Here is a 19,628-nt window from a genome sequence, read left to right on the forward strand (position 1 = left end):
AAACTGTTGGAGTGCCTGAGGCATATTATCTCCAAGAATGTGAGCAATAAACATTGTCTAGGCACCTAGCAAGGAAGCTAGAAGTACAAACAGAAAGGGTTGTACGTTTATTTTCAAAATTTAATGAGAAAATATACGTGCAAATTAAGTAAAGACAGCAGCAGGCAGAAAGGAGGGGATCTTCTGTGTTCTGCAAACGCCAGTAACTCTTGGGCCTTACCTGATACATACCCTTTGGGGTTTCTAATCAACCACCCTTCCCATTAATATTGTGTGCCTTCACTATGAAAACTGTTAACAAATTTGCTTCATAAAGTTTTATTGATGGCATTTATCCCATGGTTTAACATGTTAATTATACTGTAATAAACATGGCTTTAATATTAAACTTTTTCCTTATTATCCAAAGTCACCACAGTCCATTTCAGTAAATATAAAAATATATGCTTAATACTTTGTACAATACTGGTTTTTGGTCCAAACAAAACTGGATCAGAAAAGCCAATAAATTCAACTTTAAGAATCCCCAATTTTTTTTAAAGATTTCCAAATGGATTTAGGCAACTTTGAATAATGGGATTTACATAATAAAATCTGAGACAAGACTAAACAAACAACAAAAATATGTCTAACATAAAATTAAAATTTCAAGTTCACAGATTTATGTTATGCCAAAAAGGTACAGAAACAAAATTGTATTTACAGAAGTCTCATAATAAAATAATGAAAAAGGCAAGACAGTTGATAGAATGAAAATATAGAAATAGCATATACTTATTAAGTGGAGAATGAACTAGATCTAACAAGTCCTTAGGATGGACCGTTCTTTAATCAGGTTTTCTCTATCAGAATTTTTCTGTGCACAATACGTCCCACTTACTCACTTCACACATACACCACCACAAACTCCGCATAGAAATCATTCATTTCAACGTCCTCTAATCTATACAGGATTCTAATCTATACAGAATTCCCCAGATATAATTACAATTTCAACACGCTCCATTAACGCTTTATCAATGCACATAGCGGTGCAGACAGGTTCTATACAAAGCCATTCACCGTGCAGGCTCTATTCCTGGGTACAGCCAGACTATGCCAATCAGTGAATAATGTGCTGGATCATAAAATGTTTCTGCTGAAGAATCAGTCAGTCACCAGTCTAGCTATTATTTTCAAAAAGAGAATGGGTTATGGGGACAGGACTTCCATAAAGAAAAAAAAGAGGACAATTCCAAAATTAAAGAAGTCCTTAGGCAGATCTGACTTCAGATAAGCCCAGCATGTAGTACAATCCAGTATCTGAAAGCAGGGCACCAGCTGTTGATAAAACTGTTGGGTATAACACCTTTGTGACTTTTATTTCTTGCGTCTAACAGCAGTCTTTATCTTGCGACCAGAAACTGAAGTTCCGGAAGAAGAGAACATATTTTTCCCATTTGACCTGTGAAAAAATAAAAACATTACAATGTGACACAATGCCCAAGACAGAGGACTCATACCATTTAAAATGACCTACAACAAAGTGGAGAGGACAGTGAGGAAAATGTTACTATAACTTGCTGCTTTTGTTTCAGATTATAACATAATCCCCCTATTTACAATGTTATAAACTGATACTGGGTATCACTATTATCCAAACTATATTACTGCATCCTGATTTAATTTTAGAAACAGACAGATACACCTCTTTACCAATGTAAATTCTCAATGAAATAATCTTACCCCACTGTAAATGATGCTGGAGACTGGCTGAATGAAAAGACCCCTGAACCTGAGGGCTGGGCTGAGGCTGCAGGCGTGCTGGGACTTGCACCAAATGTGAACACTCCTGATGGATTATTGTTTGTGAAGTTGAAATTCGTAGTGCTGCTACCAAATTGGAAAACCGAACCTATACAAATTAAGCAGAAAATATCCCATTGGTGACACAAAATGTTGTTTAGGATTCACTCTGACCTGGAAATATTAAACGTGGGTAGAAGACCTTGGCCAGGCATGGTGGAGCACACCTCTAGTCCCAACACTCAGGATGCAGAGACTAAAGAGTTCCTGGCCAGTCTAGGTCTACAGACCATTTCAGGCTAGCCAGGGCTGCCACAAAACAGGAGAAATTTTGGAGTACACATGGCTAAATACAAACACAAGAATAGAAGATAAACCTTACAAACCAATGATGAAACAAAACTAAGGAACAAAATACTTAAAAATAATTCACAAAAAAGGAAAATACATAGTATCCAAATAAGCAAATTGTCATCCAGCAGTGACAGCATGTGGTATATACCAGCAAGAAAAGTTTGTAATAAATAACTTCTAAAAAGTGAGGGCATACCTTTCCATTCAGTGATCCCACAGCAGAATACATGACCAACAGAAAATCTTCCCTCCCAAAGCTCACTCAACTCAGTAACATGCAAGACAGCATTTCCAAACAGCCAAAACTAACTTAAATACAAGCAAATGGATAGGCTGCCATTCAGTGACTCACTCTGTGCAGTGACAAAAACATAAGAAACAGGGTTGTATAATAGCAAGAGCCTACTTATGTATCACTCAAAACTTTATTTTCTAGAGGTATCAGTAAACATTAGAGTCCAATAGACAGAACAGTGGAACCCAATAGAGAGAACAAAGAGCACTGTGATGAAAATGGTGGGCCTCTGATCACGTACAGCCTCCAGCTGTCTGTACACACCCAAACGTCCACTCCTTCGTGTTTTGTGATCTTTTCATGAGTCCATAATTCTACTAGAACAATAGTAAATTCTGAGAGAACACAGTACTAAAATATAGTACTATCAGTTGCATTTCAAGTCATAACACCTTTTTATAAGATATACAGAGAGGGAAGATTAGCAGCATTATCCAAGTGCTGTGAGAACTCAGCATAAAGTCTAACTTTAGGGAAGAAAAAAATTAAAAAAAAAACCCACTCCACAGCAGCCTAGAGTGAAACGGGGTTGATCACAACCCATACATAAATCAGAGTAAGAAACATTTTAAATACAGTTTAAAGCCATCAAATAAAGTTGACTAAAACTCTGTAATGTTTATACGTAAATGTGAAACACAATTCATTGTTAAGTATAAAACATTAAAAATTAAAACACACACATAGTTTCAAAGTACAAAGAAAAAACACTATTTTAAAACACCAGACTGTAAGTATAGATGTCAACTATCATACAAACTTACTGGCATTAGCTGTCCCAGAGCCAAATGCAGACTGACTAGGCTGCTGTCCAAACACAGGAGGTTGGCTGCTGCTTGACACTGTCCCAAATATAGGTGGTGGTACAGGCTGAGAACCAGCAGAAAATAATGCTGTTGAAGACGAGATAGAGCCAAAGCTTGGCGGGTTAGGCTGGCTGGCACCTTGACTTTGTCCAAATGTTGGAGTCTGGTTAGCACCAAATGCTGGACTGGCAGATGGTGCTGAATGTCCAGTGCCAAATACAAAGGAGGATCCTGGAGGCCAAGAAATAGTTAAATCAACATCAAGGTTTATATATAATAAGATAACCCTTGAGAAACATTTGTAAATCCACAAATTTCAAGCTACTTTCACACTCTTACCTTGATTACAATTAGATTAGAACAATGAATGACACTGTTTACTAAACATACACTGGTTTAACAAAAGCTTCAATTAACACAACCTTCCCCCTTTGCAACCAACAATCATTTACTAGTAAGAGGGGTGTGCCTGTCAGACAAGGTCTTATAGTATTCCTGGGGCTGGCCTGGAACTGAGTAGCTTAGGCTCAACAATTTTTTCTATAATGGTTTATCTCAAAGACTTGCTCTGAGTCACTGTATAAACACACATCCCATACAACCACTATTACTATCTGGTCGCTTATAAATCTGACATTTCAAAAAGGCAACTTGGAAATGTTATATATTCTTCCTAAAATTAGAAAATACTGTTCTTAAGAATTAGATCTATTCCACCTGAAGTGCCCATTTTTCCACAGGTGAGACCTTAGACCTTACATGAATTGGAGGCACACTGCAGCTGGCAATTCAGCAGAACCAATCCAACTACAAACCCCATTTTTCTCTCCTAGCACAGAAGTACCTGAAGAGCTTGACGTGGTTGTAGCCCCAAAAGTGAACCCAGAAGACACACTATTACTGCTGGCTCCTGTCCCAAATACAAAGGGAGAGGCAGCTGGGGCAGTGCTGGACGTGGTGGCTGGCTCGCTCTCTTGAGGAAATAGCAAAGACTGAGATGTACTGGATTCAGCAGCGTTACCGAAGGCAGAGCTGCTGACAGGATTGCTGGCCTGTCCAAACACAAAGGCTGCCACAGGTGGGTTGGAGGAAGAGGTGGAACTACCAAATATGCCACCACTAGATGAAGTGGCTGGTGCACTTGAACTAGAGGAACTGCTGTTCAAGAAGCTAAAAACTGGCTTTGCTGCACCTTGATCTGCAAAACAATGATTGAGAAACAAACATAAATCCTTAAGGAGGAACAAATCACCTAATATAGTCTCATCAAGTAAACATCAATTCTTTGAAATGTCAAAAGTACTTATCTTTTATGGTCTACAGATTTTCTCTTTACTCAAAGACCCTTAGCATTCAAATAAAAAGTCCTGCTACTATGTGCATAAATTTAATGTAAAATACACTGTCTCACATCCAAATCTAACTTGGTATTATATTCAGAAACCAAATCAGATAGTAGAAGCTGGGTACATTTGTACGTGTCTGTCTGTGCTGTGGTTTATGTCATATTACAATAGCAGCACCCTGACTTCCATTTATCCACATGAACAAATCAACAAAATCTCATCATACTGACTGCACTTGAGTATTTGCTAACTCCTGCTAATAATTAATACACAATGTCACCTTGGTGGCACCCTAAATCTCCTAATCTATACGTATTTCCCTTCGTGGTCACTGTCATTATTATTAGACTGTTATTGATTAGTGCCTGCCTTTCTTCTCACATTCCTTGTGCGTTTACTTTCCCCTACAAATTTCATAGGCAGCTTAGAGCTTGACAAACTCCACAAAAACTAATAACTGAAATGAAAGGAACAAAAGAAATGTTTTCCCCCAGGAATGAGGTTTTTCTATGCTCTTACACTTATCACTGCAGCCATTATAAATTAGAAAGCTGGGCTAGTGAGATGGCTCAGCGGTTAAGCACAATGAATGCTCTTCCAATGGTCCTGAGTTCAAATCCCAGCAACCACATGGTGGTTCACAACCATTAGTAATGAGATCTGGCACCCTATTCTGATATGTCTAAAGACAGCTACAGTGTATTTAGATAGAATGAATCTTTGGGCCAGAGCAAGCGGAGCTGACCAGTGCAAGCAGAGGTCCTGAATTCAATTCCCAGCAACCACAACCATCTGTACAGCTTCAGTGTACTCATACATAAAATAAATAAGTCTTAAAATTAGATAAATAATTAGAAAGCTTAGAAAACACAGGACTTGTTTATGCTGTATAACTACTGATTGGTGACTTGAAGAAAAGCTTCTGATTTCTTATACCACCTGAATCAAACTTCTACTTTCTCAGTATTTCAGCTCTGAAGCTACACACTAGACAGGATGGGCGACTGCTTTCTACAGGTGATAAGATTTCATGATCAAAGCTGGTTACAATATTTCATTTCTCCCCATTTCAAATAATAGGCAGTTTTAATTCTTTTTTTTTTTGTAGGTTGTTTTCAAATTTACACGTAAACATCGAATATGAAAAAACTACTCATGGTTATGTGAATTTCCCATGTGGGGGTTCCCTGAGTGCTTCAAAGGTGTTTAATAAAAAAGTGTCAAAGTTACAAACTTTGCATGTCTGAAAATAGCTACATTTGCTTTTATGTCTGATCAAAATTTTCTAGCTACAAAATGGTTCAAGATGATTTCATTTTATGGGGCACTGTTTGGTACTGAGGATCAAATCCAGGGCTTTGCACAAGCCTTGCAGAATGTTTTCTCTATCACTGGACTAATGCCCAGCTCAGTCGTTTTTATTTTGAAACCAGTGTCTTTTTAAATTTAATTTTTACCTGAATGTGTGTAGGAATCAAATACCCCTGGAGCTGGAATTATAGGCAGTTGTGAACCACCTAAAATAGGTGTTGGGACTCAAAACCTGTGTCCTCTTCAAAGAGCAGTATGCATAACTGCTGGGCCCATCTCTCCAGCCTCAGTGTCTTATTTTATATGCAGAAAATCTTCCTCTAAATTTTCTAATGTTTCCCTATACCACTCTCATTATCTAAGTGAATTCAATTTCAAAAGCACTTTTCAGGTGACACTGCTCTGGGAAACCTCATTACAATAATCAGACCAGACAATGCTCATCCCACCACTCCATCAACCAAACAGCTTTATGTCAACCAACTTCTTTTTAATGAGGTTGTTCCCCACCTCTATTTTAGTTTTCAAATGATCCTGTTTTCTTAGAATTGAATTATATTCACTGCCAATGTTCCTTACATGTTTGATGACTCATTATCCATAATTTGTAAATAAAAATTTACCTAAAACTTATTTTCCCTGACAGTATGCATCAATTCTAATTATAAAATGTCCAAAGGACAGAAAGACATATATAATATGCCCCATTGTGTACTTTCTGTTACAGCTGCATTTCTCAAAATTGGGTCTGTAGATATTTCATCAGAATCATGGGAATTTCTTTCAGTTAAAACAGAAAAGCCTGAGTGAGCTCTTAAAAACTTTGAAACAAATACTCTCCATTATTTTCAGGCAGCAACTCCTTGACTTCCTGCATTTGTCAAGGTATCAAATACAACTTGAGAAAAAAAGTCTTTTACTATTTACCAGTTGTTGTATTGGTTTGATTTCCAAATGCAAAAGTAGCCTTGGCTAGCTGCTCAGACTCCTTCCCAGATGGTTTTGCCACACTGAAGCTGAATGTCGGCTTGGAGCTCTCATCTTTGGTTTGCTCTGAATTCCCAAAGGAAAATACTGGCTGACACTTTGGCTCCTCACTGTCGGCTTTCTTCCCAAACACCAGAGAAGTAGAAGTAACAGGTTCTTGCTGTTTCTCCTCTGTCCTTCCCAAAACAAACATTGAGGAAGATGGCAAAGAAGAGGAGCCCACTTTACCAAATGTGAACCCACCCTTGGTAGCAGGTGCGTCTTCTTTCTTTGCTTCTGTTGTCTTGTATGTGAAAGGAGTCACTGAGACACTCTTTGTGTCTAGGGTTCCAAAGTTGAAGCCGCTCTTGTTCTCTGAGGTCGCTGTGGTGTCAATAGCAGCATTAGGGGGGTTATTAACACCTGCACCAAAGCTAAAGCCTGCAGGTGAAGATTTAGGCAGCTCCTCTTTCTTTTCTTGTTGCCCAAGAGTAGATACCCCAAACTGAAACGGAGCTGAAGAAGCTGGGTTGGTTAAGCCAGAAGAAGATCCAAACTGAAAATTATCATTCTTGTTGTCGTTTTTAACTTCTTCAGGTTTAGAATCAGATAACACTCCAAATTTAAAGTCTCCAGTTGGTTTAGAAAATTTAAAGTTTGTATTCATGGTGTTTGTAGACCCAGAGTCAGATGAAGTGCCTAATTTGAATCCTCCCTGATCTCCAAATTTAAAATTTCCAGTGCTTGTCAAAGTTTGAGAAAGCCCAGAAGAGGACGATGGAATACCAAATTTGAAGGCTGAGGGTGCTGGATTTAAAGATGAAGATGTCCCGAAGCCTTCAAAAACAGACAACACACAAAATGATATCAAATTAATGTGCTTATCCTTGTTACAAATTTAACCCCTGCAAGTTACAGCTCATAGGGCCTAAACCCACTATAGACTCCTCATTAGACTGGAACATGTGTTGTAAGGATACTGGGAGCAGTAGTCACTTCCCTATCCTGTAGATGGAAATCTAAATCAGCATCAAAACTGTTGGGATACAGTCATACTTTTTAAAAAAAATCTAAGTCACATACATAGACTATGACTCTGCAATTTTAGAACCCAGATATGTCTTAAGATAAATTCAGACACACAAAATAATGAGATCCAGGTAGCTATAAACAAAGAATAAAAAAGAAAAATATGACAAAAATAGTCCACAATAACAGAACAGAAAGGATAGATGAGGTGATTGACACCGTTCCTGATAAGAAAGAAAGAAATCAGAATACTGAGAATGGCAGTGTGTTTGCTTAGGTCAGGCATAAAATACCTTCGGAGGGTGTACCATATACTAACCATGGTTACTGCCTCTGTGTGTGTGTGTGTGTGTGTGTGTAGGGGGGATGGGGGAACAGGAGAGAAACACAACTCATTTTTAAATATTGTGACTGCATTGTAAGAAGCATTTAAAAGTATTTAGCATTAAAGAAATGAAGCAATATTTATAAAAATAAACATTACAGTGATTAAAACCAAAGAAATTGAGTATGAAGCATCTGACTGGTTCAAGCCAAGGACTATTAGACAATGACGGGAAGACAGACCCATGTTACTCGCCCATGAATGAAAGCAAAGAACAGCCAAGCTTTTCAATGAACTTTCCTCCTCAGATGAAACGTCAATCACATCAGTCATGTAGACTATCAAAGCCAGTGTGACAGGTCAAACTTATAAGTGTTTGATTTGTGATTTGTAAAGATTAAAATCACTTAAGACTGGGGTAAATTATAAAATAAAGCTTAGTATATAGTTCTTCCATGTTCTCATCTTGAAGGCTAATTTCGTTCAGAGATTTCTGATCTTCAAATCTAAAAATTTCTATTTCCACTTCCTAAGTTTTCCAGTGGTTAAAAGAACTCAAATGGGGTTGTCAAGATTCGGAAATACCAGCCTACATCTATTTAGCATTAATAACCGTGTGAGAGTCTTCCTTTATATTCATATAGTAAAATGGATAGCATAAAAGCTTACTCAGCCGTGCTTGCTAAGTGCTCTCTTTTGCTCAGCCACACTCAGAAGCTAGATGGCTTTTACAATAAGGCCCTAAGAGTGTAAGTTCTCAGTCAAGTAAGAGTCAAGTTCATACTTAAACCTGGAAACTGAGTAACACAAAGAAGTTCCTTATCCAGATACATAGATGGCATCCTGAGGAATGCCTAATTTGATTTTTACCATCATTCACAAATTTAAAAAAAAAAAAAAAAACCCACAAAAACAAAAAACCAAGGACTGGGTTTCATTTTATATAATTATCCAGAGAATGGGTACCTTAAAAACCAAACCTGCCCGCCCACACACATTTTACTTTAGCTAGGAACTAAAGGGGTTCTTTACCATAGCCTCACCTTTAAACTCAGACTTTGTGCCTGGCTTTGCACTTTCACAAGCTATGCACTTGGCAGAGTCTGCTTTATTTTGCACTAGGCACACTTCACAGTCCCAGCTTCCCTCGGGCTTTTTAAACTTGTCCAATCCTAAACAGCCTCCAGAAGACAGAGAGACAGGGGCAGGGCTGCTGCTTGAGGCAGATACCAAACCTAAAAGAATTGGGAAATGGAGGCAAGTTTTAAATTTATTACCATCTTAATGACACCACCAACTGAACATTTTCAAATTTCATTAACCCTTTCTACACACACACACACACACACACACACACACACACGAAGAGAGAGCGAGAACCAGAGTGAACCAGAAAATAAGCCTTACAGTGTTATAAATAGGACTTCTCAGATTTAATTTATCATTGCAAATAAACATCTCACTCTAACTTTTCTCAATGGTGAGCTTATTCTTAAGTATGAACTATTCCCAATTGTGTGTGTGTTGCTTGTGGCCGAGATGGCTTGGTCGTTCAAGTGCTTGCATTAACAAACAAGAGGAGCACATTCAAGCCTGGCGTGGGGGCTCACACCAGCATTTAATCCCAGCATTTTGGAGGCAGAGGCAGGCGGATTTCTAAATTTGAGGTCAGCCTGGTCTGCAGAGTGAGTTCCAGGATAGCCAGGGCTACACAGAGAAACCCTGTCTCGAAAAACCAAAACAAAAAACAAAAGAGGAGCACATCCCAGATCCCTGAGAACTCAGATAAACGCTGGGTGGACACAGTCCATCTACAATTCTAGCCTTGGAAGGTGAAGGGGAGACAAGGACTCCTTAGAGTAAGCTGTCTAGCAAGCAATCAAGGTAACGACTCAGTCTTTAGGTAGAAGCATCATCAGCAAGCACTGGATTTCCCTAAGATCCTGTGCCAAAATACAAGGTAGAGCCAATAAATAGTCCTTTAACAGCAGGCCTCCACAAACACACAAGCCCATGTTCATGCATACACCCCCACACACATACATACACATGGAAAGGGGGGTTGGAGGGAGGTGGGATATCATTCTCACAAACTGAGGCTGTGGAAACGGCTCACTAAGTCCAGCAGCCACATTTAAAAAGAAAATTTGAAAAATTAGGGGTTGTAAGACTAAATTGTTGCTGAGTTTGGAGGAACATAGCCTTTATTCTGAGCACTGTAGGAGACAGAAGTGAGCAGATTTCTCTGAGTTTCAAGGCCAGTCTGACCTATGTAACAAGTTTCAGGCCAGCCAGGGCCACACGGTAGGACCTTTCTTAAAGAATGGCTAAATTGTCCTTATCAATGTCCTAATTTCTTCAACTACTACAGAATTCTAAAATATAAGATGTAAATTTCAGGTAAAACGGAAAATATGCAGCCATATATATTATCAATTTCAAAGCACATACCTCTGTCTTAGAAATTTATTTTTCTGCAGACATAATCTACTTTATAATCCAGCCCCATACTTACTAGTTTTACACATTCCTGCTAGACTTTATATTACATTAAGATTACTAAGATGTGAAACATATATGTTCCTGGTCTAAAGGGGGAAAAATAAAAACGAACTGATGGCAGCATATCAGCAAGTGACTGACTTTAAGCATGCAAAGGAGAAAGGAACACAGAAAGGCACAAGAAGAAAGCAAGGTGATGACTCTGTAGGCAGAACCAGCGGGTGTGGAGGAGCAGGCAGACAGGATGAGTCAGCAAGGTGTGCTGTGTGAAGCAGGGTTCAGATAGAGCCATTTATTCTTGGGTTCCACTGCCCGCTCCATTCCTCTCATAGTTACAGGAACAATCTCTGCATTTTAAGTATGTTCTCTTTTATTTTGCTAGCAAATTTTGTGTCTGGTGGTGTCTGTTGTTGGTCCATTACCCAATCTGACAAGGTAGCACCTTTGTGATGGCTGTAAGTACCAGTGCAATCATTTCCTGCCACCCACGCTTTCCTGCTCTTTAGAAGCTTATCTATATCAATCAATCCTTCTGCTATTTTTGAGTCTTCTCATTTCCTTTTTTGAGAATCTCATGAGAACAATGTATTTTCATCATATCCATCTCTCCTTCCACTCCAATTCCTCCCATGACCCCCACCTATCTTTTAAACTTCATGTCTTCTTCTCTAGTTGCTATATAGATGTATGTACTCACATGTACATGACTGTAGCCAATTGGGCAAGAGTAACCCATCAGGAAGTTCATACCTGAAGAAAACTTAAGTCTCCCAGGGGTGGGACCTTGTAAGCCCTGTTAACTTTTCTCATTTGTGTTGGAAAGGTTGACTGGTATGTGTGGTCCTGAGCAGGTCTTACTTAAACAAGCAGACATAGCAATGAAAGGTCATGAGTGCAACTTCTCTATCACATCCAGAAGAAACTATTTTACGGTATTCTGCCCAGTCATTTTTTGTCTGAAATACTTAGTCTTATTCTAATCACTTTCTTCAAGTGTTATTCTGTCACAGTTGTTATTCCAGTCTGGTTAATCCAAGATCAATGTTTGACTCTGTCCAGACCCTTATGATAGCAGAACTCAGTTTGGAATGCTTTCCTCAATTCACTCAACTCATATCTACTTCTATGACTTCAAATATCAAACTATGTCCTGTGATCACCTAAAACCTGTAAGTCCAGTCTCTATGATGTATCCAAATGCCTCAACTGTATATCTAAATTTCAACTTTAGCAATTAGAAATTTGTCATTAACAACACATAGTTCTAAATCCTCCCTCATTATTCAACTCCATCTGATTCTTTATCACCATTATCTGCCATTTATATTACACAAACTTCCAAAGCTGTCCTTCCAAATTCTGCTGCTTTGAATTCTGCTACATTGTTCAGAATCATTCCTAATTCTAATTCTAGGGGATCTGATGCCCTCGTCTGACCTTCATAGGTGTCAAGCACACTTAGGGTAACATACATACTACAGGTACATACAGGCAAAACACTCATGCATTAAATGAATAAATAAACTTGAAAAAAATAAGTACTCTGAGCTTAGAAACATGGCTCTTGCAGATTAGATTATTAGTTTCAAAATACAATCTAACTCCAGTTCTAAGGAACCTAATACCATCATTCTGGCTTCTACAGGCTAACACACATGTGCTCATACACAGACAGATACACATACACATACCAAAAACACTTTTTCCACTCAAAAGTAAAATGATAGCTGGAGGAGGGGCAGGTGACTTCTGGTTCCAGACCAAGTTTGGTATAATTTTCTATACTATGTATTTATATCTACCAACTTCCATGGCCACAAGGCTAGACCCTTACTGAAAACTATAGATAGATAGATAGATAGACAGACAGACAGACAGACAGACAGACAGAGATAGATAGAGATAGATAGAGATAGATAGATAGATAGATAGATAGATAGATAGATAGATAGATAGATAGATAGATAAATTTTGGCCAAATCATCCATTTGCTGACAGGGCATTATGCCCAGAAGAAAGCTAGTAGCTTTTTAATATTAATTCATAGAATTCCTTTGCTCCCGAGTAATTTACTTCCCGATTCAAAATTTCATTTCACATCTGTCAACTAAGAATTCTAGTTCCTCCATGCTTTTTTCCTGGGGTGAGGAAACAGTGCCAGATGGAAAAAGTCAAATATTTTGGAATGAGGATTCTTACAGCTCACTTTTAATTCCAGAGCAAATTAGAAATAGGAAGACAAGATCTAAAAGCTCAGGAAAGAAATCCAGCCAGTAAGTCTCACATTACAGAAACACCTGCATACCCACAGCTAATGCAACAAAAACTAAGATATACCTGTTATTTGCTATCTGTATTACTATACACTTCCAAAAAGAATTTAAAAATAAATCTGCCATAATTCTTCTTTTAAAAAAATTTTAATCCAAATTCCATTTTTGTAACCAAGTTAAGAGTTTTTCACCAAAAATTAATTGTATGTATGTATGTATGTATGTATGTATGTATGTATGTATGTATATAGTCATTAACAATCTGGTGGACAGCACATGGCTACAGATGGCACCAATAATCCTCAGAAACAGACACTAGCTTAAAGCATGAGTGCCTACGCCTTAAAGAACCCCCTGTAAATAACCACCATCATTTCTACATAGACAAAAGGAGACACAGTATGAAAGCCTGAGAAAGGCTGAACCACTGCAAGCTTTCAGCACTTCATTTGTTAATATTAATTATCACAAAAATAATTCTAACACTACACAGAAAAAGAAGACATAGAATTAGTTCACAACCTAGTCTAAGAGAACAAGTAAGTCTTAAGTCTAATCAAGAGCTGTAAATCACAAGATAGTTTTTTTAAAAATTAAGACATAAGAAAATGTTCATCTGGAGCCATTTAAAAAAAACACCAGGATTCCTCTTAGCCGTTTCATAGTTAAATGTTCTACCAAAGTAATGAGTAAAACTATTTCATATAGACATAAAACGTACCTGGTTTCTCAGATGTACAGGAAACACATCTGTTGTCTTCTGCCTTATTACAAACACAGCAGACTGGACACTCCCAAGAGCCCACAGGCCTTTTGAATTTATCTCCAAATCCTAGTGTACCAGTTGTCACAGTGGTAGAAGAGGAAGCAGTCACAGGACTTTCTGAAGCCACTGTCAATGTAAGGGCTCGCTTCACACCAGTGCCAGGCTTAGGTGTCTCACAGGCTACACATTTTACTGCTTCGGGCTTATTTTGCACTAAACAGGTATCACAATCCCAAGTTCCTATTGCTGGTTTAAATTTATCTCCAAAGCCTGTCCCTGATGTAGAGGCTGGTTTGTCACTTTTGCTTGGTGTCCCAGTCCCAGTCTGTTTAGCAGTTTCTTTCAGGGGCAGTTTTGCTGCTTGGCAGGCTATACACTTATTGTCTGTGACTTTGTTCTGGAGGAGACATGTGTCACACTGCCATGATGATCCAGCTTTTAAACTTTCTCCATACTCAATTCCACTAGAAGAAAAAGTACTTATTGCTGGTCTTGTATAAACTATTGAGCTTGTGGTAGTGGGTTGAAGAGCAGGAGAATCAACCTTTGGTGATGCGAAACCTACAGTGAAGAAAGAAAAGAATGTTCCTTTAAAACAAAGAAGTGAAGCTAATCAAATCATTAACTACAACATTATGGGGTGGGGTGGGGGTTTACATTATTATCAAGGGTTAATACAATCTGAGAATGGTTAATGTTCTTTTAAAATTAACCTATACAATTAAAATTCTATAAATATAGAAACAGGTCATCTTCACATAACACATCCCTTTCTCTAATTTACTGTCAGACACCACTGCTAATCCACACTTTATTCTGCCTCCCTACACAATGAGCTTAATACTCATGTCTTCCTCCTCATCCATTCTCTCTTCCAGGTATTCCCACTGCTATGTCAAATGACTTTAATATCTATGATCATTAAGTACTGCCTAGTCAAAATCCACTGTTATCTTCTACATTAAGTCTGGCTGAAGGCCAGTGTAAAACAGGCATTAATTGTTTGATGTATATCTCCGCCATCTCTCCAGGATTGGATATTTACTAGCTAGCTGAGGTCAACCTTGAGTTCATCACCACTTGCCTCAATCTCTTAAGTGTATACCACCTAAGCCTAGATCAAGGATTAGCTTTAATTAGTAAGCTTTAAAACTGCATAGTTTGATAATAAATTCCCAACAAAAATGTGGCAAACCCTCTAGACATGCCTAAAAACTAAGTGATTAAGACCCTGTCTGTCAAAAAATAAAGACCCTGTCTGTCCTCACAAAGGAGGAATTTTAGTGACAAAAACCCAAGTCAAATACATCTGTCATCAATACCACACTTTGGAGTACTTCTCGAATTTTGTAAAAACTGAAGGTTTATTTTAACAAAAATATTCACATGGAACTATGGTGTGGAAGTAGGGAGTCTAATTAAACTCAATGTACTACTGACTCAATGCCTAGGAAACGTCTTTATTTGAAACAAGCTACATTCCATATAATATACACCAACACCATCAGGAATCTGGTTCTCCAGCCTTTAGTACCACAGAAAAGAAACTGGTATAGTCTTTCTGGTGTTGTCAATATATTTTCCAGCTAGGCATAGGAGGGCACTCCTTTAATCCTAACACTCAGGAGGCAAAACAGGCAGACCATTGTTTAAGAACTGCTTAATTAACATAACACTGAGCTTCCAGGCCAGCCAGGGTTACAGTTAGAACCTTTATTCAAAAAATAAGAAATAATAATAAATCAAAGAATTCAGTGAATTACTTTTAGCTTAAAGGGACAACAAGCCATGAGCTTTCATATGCTGCTCATGATTATTAGCAGTTCCCTATCAGTCAGGCTGGCATAATCCCAAAAGCAATGTTCCCTGGGAGCCACTGAAGGGTTCTTTTCCTTCCATTGTCAGATTTTCCAAATTCCATGCAAATGAAGTCTATTTTTTTTTCTGTTTAAAGTTAACAAGATTGCTGGGAGGTGGTACTTGGGAGGCAGAGGCGGGATTCTACAGAGTGAATCCCAGGACAGTCAAAGTTAAAAGAGAAACCCTGTCTCCAAATAAATGAATGGCCCCACCTGCTAATTGGTAATTCTAGTCCATGTACTTTGGAGTTTAGTTACAGCTCCTGTGTAAGCAGCATGTACTTACTATCTCTAAAGGGAAGAAACTAAGACCAAACCACCTAACCCTTTGGACCTTGTTAAAGAAGCCAATAAGGTTATATTTTAAACCTTAACCCAGTGTATACTGAACACATCTGCTGAGTAAATCTGCTATGAGGTCTATTAGGTTAGCTTATAAACAACTTGATATTCAGAACTATTCATTATAATTCAAACTATTCATTATAATTCAAACTATGAACATTCTCTTCTGATTCAAATTGAAAATGTATCCCTACTTAATTTCTAGTCATCCTCTTCAAGTTTGTTACATGTTACTCTAACCGGATTATTACAGATTTTTTAAGAGATGTGTCAAAGTATACTACACCTGAGTACATAAAAAACTTTGATCATGCTGAGTGGTGGTGACACACACCTTTAATGCTCAGGGGGCAGAGGCAGGATGAGTTCAAAGTCAGCCTGTTTAGATAGCAAACTCCAGGAAGACTAAGGCTACACAGAACACCTGACCACCACCACCCTAATTTAAATAAATAAATAAATAAATAAATAAATAAATAAATAAATAAATAAGACAAATACTGCACTACTATCCTTCAAATATGCTACACTTAAGCTAACTTAGCCTAGTGGTACATATTAAAACTGGAGGAAAATGTGAGATGGTGGTAGTTCAATGATCCTATCAGTGAAAGGCATGACAATAAAAGACAGTAAAAGTGAATCATGTTCTATATTCACCTCTTGAGATAGATTTGTCAATTAATGCAATCCTTGAATGACAAAGAAATGAAGATTTCTAAGATAGCTCTCATAAAAGAATTTATATCACATTATATCTACATTCAAGAGTCACTTTCCCGTTTGTATTTATTTGCATATTTAAATGTATATTGTAGCAACATTTATGACTACATGAGTTTACAATAGAAGCTTTCACTATCACAAGGGCAGCTGTTCACTTACCAGGTGTTTTCAGAATGTCTAGAACACTTCCTTCTCTCAGGATCTTTGCAGGTGTAAAGGGGTCCTCACAAGGAGCACTTCGCTTCTTATAGCTTGAACTATTCACTGCAGTGATATCTTGGGCTGTAATTTTTAAATTATAAAAGAGATAACTTTTTGATCAGTTTCTAAAACTCTAAAATAATGGACAAGTAACAAAGCGCAGTTAATCTGCCACTGCAAAAGATAAAAACACTCTTACATTGTGCATTCCTTCTCCAACCCCCACAGAAAATAGGGAACTGAGTCAACAACTGTCAGCCAATGAGTGTGGCTTCCTGTTCACCTTTCTCTCTCAGTGAATGCCAGGTTTGCATTGAGAGGCATTCCAGGAATCTCAGTACTTGCTGGGCAGGTTCTTATGAGGAAAGGGGAAGTTGAATTGTTGGTTTACCAAGAACTATGTGACATCCTCAGGTAGAGGCTGTGGCGGGGTCTGGCTCATCAGTAAAGTCAGCAGAGAAGAGAAACCCTGCTGCAAAAGGACTCCATTTTACACTGAGTTCAGAGGAGCTATATGGACATAATAGACTGTGACCTTAAATAGCAGGGTTTCCCCAACAAATGAGTTCTCTAGAAAATAAACTAAAGCACTATTCAGATGACAAATGGGAAAAGTCTGTCCAATGCCTGAAGTAATATATCTAATCATATAGCAACTTAAAAAGACAAGCCAAGTAATTTTCAACTGGTTTCACATTTAGTAATCTGTACTATGATTAAAACTATCCTTCAGTTATAGTACTAAAAAACACTAATAATAAAGATCTTGTTACATAAAATATAAGACAACAGAATGCTATGCACAAAGATTATTCATAAAGCATAACTGGTAAAGCAGGTTAGAAAATAAGGTTTATATCTAGAAATTAGCAGCCGCTGATAATGGTTGGATGAGTGATTGCCATACTTTGTTTTCATATTTTATAATCAACGCTCCATTGATTTTCATAAACATAAGGCAAAGTAATTTTTATTAGTTTTTTTTTCAAGATCTATTTTTATTTTATGTGTACACTTTGCCTGCACATATGGATATGCCTGGTGCCCATGGAGGCCAAAAAGGGAGTTAGAAAACAGCCATGTAATTGCTGGGAATTGAACCCAGGTTCTCTGAAGCCAGTGATCTCAACTGCTGAGCCACTCTCCAATCACCTAATTTTGCTTTGTAATTAAAAATATTTTTAGGCAAGGACTTGAGATGCATGTGGCCAAAGCTACCTTTAACACAGTGATATGCCAATAGTGATATGCCTTGAACTTTCATTCCTCCTGCCTCAGTCTCCCCAGTGCTTCCAAACACAAAATTTTAAGGACAACCTGAAATGTATTCAATGTGACAGAAGGGAATTAATCAAAAAATTATCTCATCACTAAGTAATTAATCATGACTTCCACATGTTTGTTTTGTTGTTTTGCTTGAAATGGGGATGCTACACAGACTAGACTGGTCCCAAACTTGCAACCATCTTTTCTCCTGAGTGACAGGCATGCATCACTTCCTAATTCCACATTTTCAGTTTCTTTAAATGGCAGAAGTTGTGAGAAATGGTAATGTTTCAGGAACATATGCTTCTACAGATTCCACTCATAAATGTATCCACATCAACTTCTAAAAAAAATCTAGGTAGTATCAAGACACAATAAAATGCAAAGCTTCTCTAAACAATTACTAGTCAGTCAACACCATTAGAACATTCTGAAAGGATTTTCTTTGGTTGAAAATAGTCTTGAGATTGCTCAATTCAATGTTTTTCCAAAACAACATTCAAGAAAATAACTAATGGTAAGAATTACAACTGAAATTGTAATTGTTGATATAGACAATTAGACATAGAAAGGGTGAGGTAGGGGAGACCAAACTTTTTTCTAGAACCTTTCTGTGGTCTATGGTTCTTACTGTTTAGATCACTAGAAAATTCTAGTTTCTTTTTGGTTTAATAGTATACATTCTTTAAAGGATCTAGATTTTTTTTTTTAGGCCTTTTAGTAGGTATTTGAAAAAAAAAAAAACAAAAACTTAAGGCAGGGCACGAGTCCCCAACAGATATCCCCACTTTACAACATTCTATACACAATGTACAACATTACAGATACTCTTCCTCGGTACCCCACTGTCACTCCATATCCACTTCTTCACTTACTCCCATATAAAACCAATGTGGCAATGCACACCTTTAATCCCAGCATTCAGGTCAGACACAGAAAGATCTCTGATTCAGGAGCTAGCACATTTCCAGGATAGCCAGAGATGTTTAGACTCTCTTGCAAAACAAAACAGACCAGCCCTCTCAGAATAAAACCTAGGGCTAGAGTACCTTCTTAACGTAAGCAGGGACTATACTAGGGTGGGGTGCATGCCTAGTCAATTAAGCCAGTTCTTCAGCAATGGAAGAGAGAGAGGGCTTTTAGGACTTAGCTTCTTCTCCAGCCTCATGACAAAGCATGTGCAAGTCTAAGTGTAAGTCTGTTCCTGCCCTGTTTCCCTTTCCTTCTCCTGTAAAATACCCTTGCTCAAAATTCTTGACCTAAAACTCAATGTTTTTGTATTTCCCAAACACCAAAACCCACCACCACTCCAAAAGTCTGTTTTAATGATTTGATTATTTTATGCACTTAATGATGTTTCTTCAGTTCAGAAACTATATATCACTAATCTGTTGAATCCAGCATAATACATAAACAAAAATGCTTCTATAAAGTACAAAGAAAACAAAGACTAGATCCACCATAACTATAAGA

The 19,628-nt window shown here is 37.8% G+C and overlaps 1 protein-coding gene across 1 annotated transcript in view; it reads right to left on the bottom strand.

The window, feature by feature from the left end:
• Positions 1-103: 103 nt before the first annotated feature.
• Positions 104-19,628, bottom strand: part of Nup153 (nucleoporin 153) — a 47,948-nt gene continuing 28,423 nt past the window's right edge. The window contains exons 15-22 of the mRNA NM_175749.2: positions 16,848-16,970; positions 13,714-14,319; positions 9,261-9,452; positions 6,825-7,700; positions 4,085-4,438; positions 3,199-3,471; positions 1,726-1,894; positions 104-1,444 (exon numbers count right to left, since the gene is read on the bottom strand). Of these exons, the coding sequence (NP_786925.2) occupies positions 1,360-1,444; positions 1,726-1,894; positions 3,199-3,471; positions 4,085-4,438; positions 6,825-7,700; positions 9,261-9,452; positions 13,714-14,319; positions 16,848-16,970 (2,678 nt within the window). The 3' untranslated portion in view covers positions 104-1,359. The remainder of the gene's footprint in view (positions 1,445-1,725; positions 1,895-3,198; positions 3,472-4,084; positions 4,439-6,824; positions 7,701-9,260; positions 9,453-13,713; positions 14,320-16,847; positions 16,971-19,628) is intronic.

Source organism: Mus musculus, chromosome 13 (assembly GCF_000001635.26).
Source record: "Mus musculus strain C57BL/6J chromosome 13, GRCm38.p6 C57BL/6J".
NCBI classification, from domain to species: domain Eukaryota; kingdom Metazoa; phylum Chordata; class Mammalia; order Rodentia; family Muridae; genus Mus; species Mus musculus.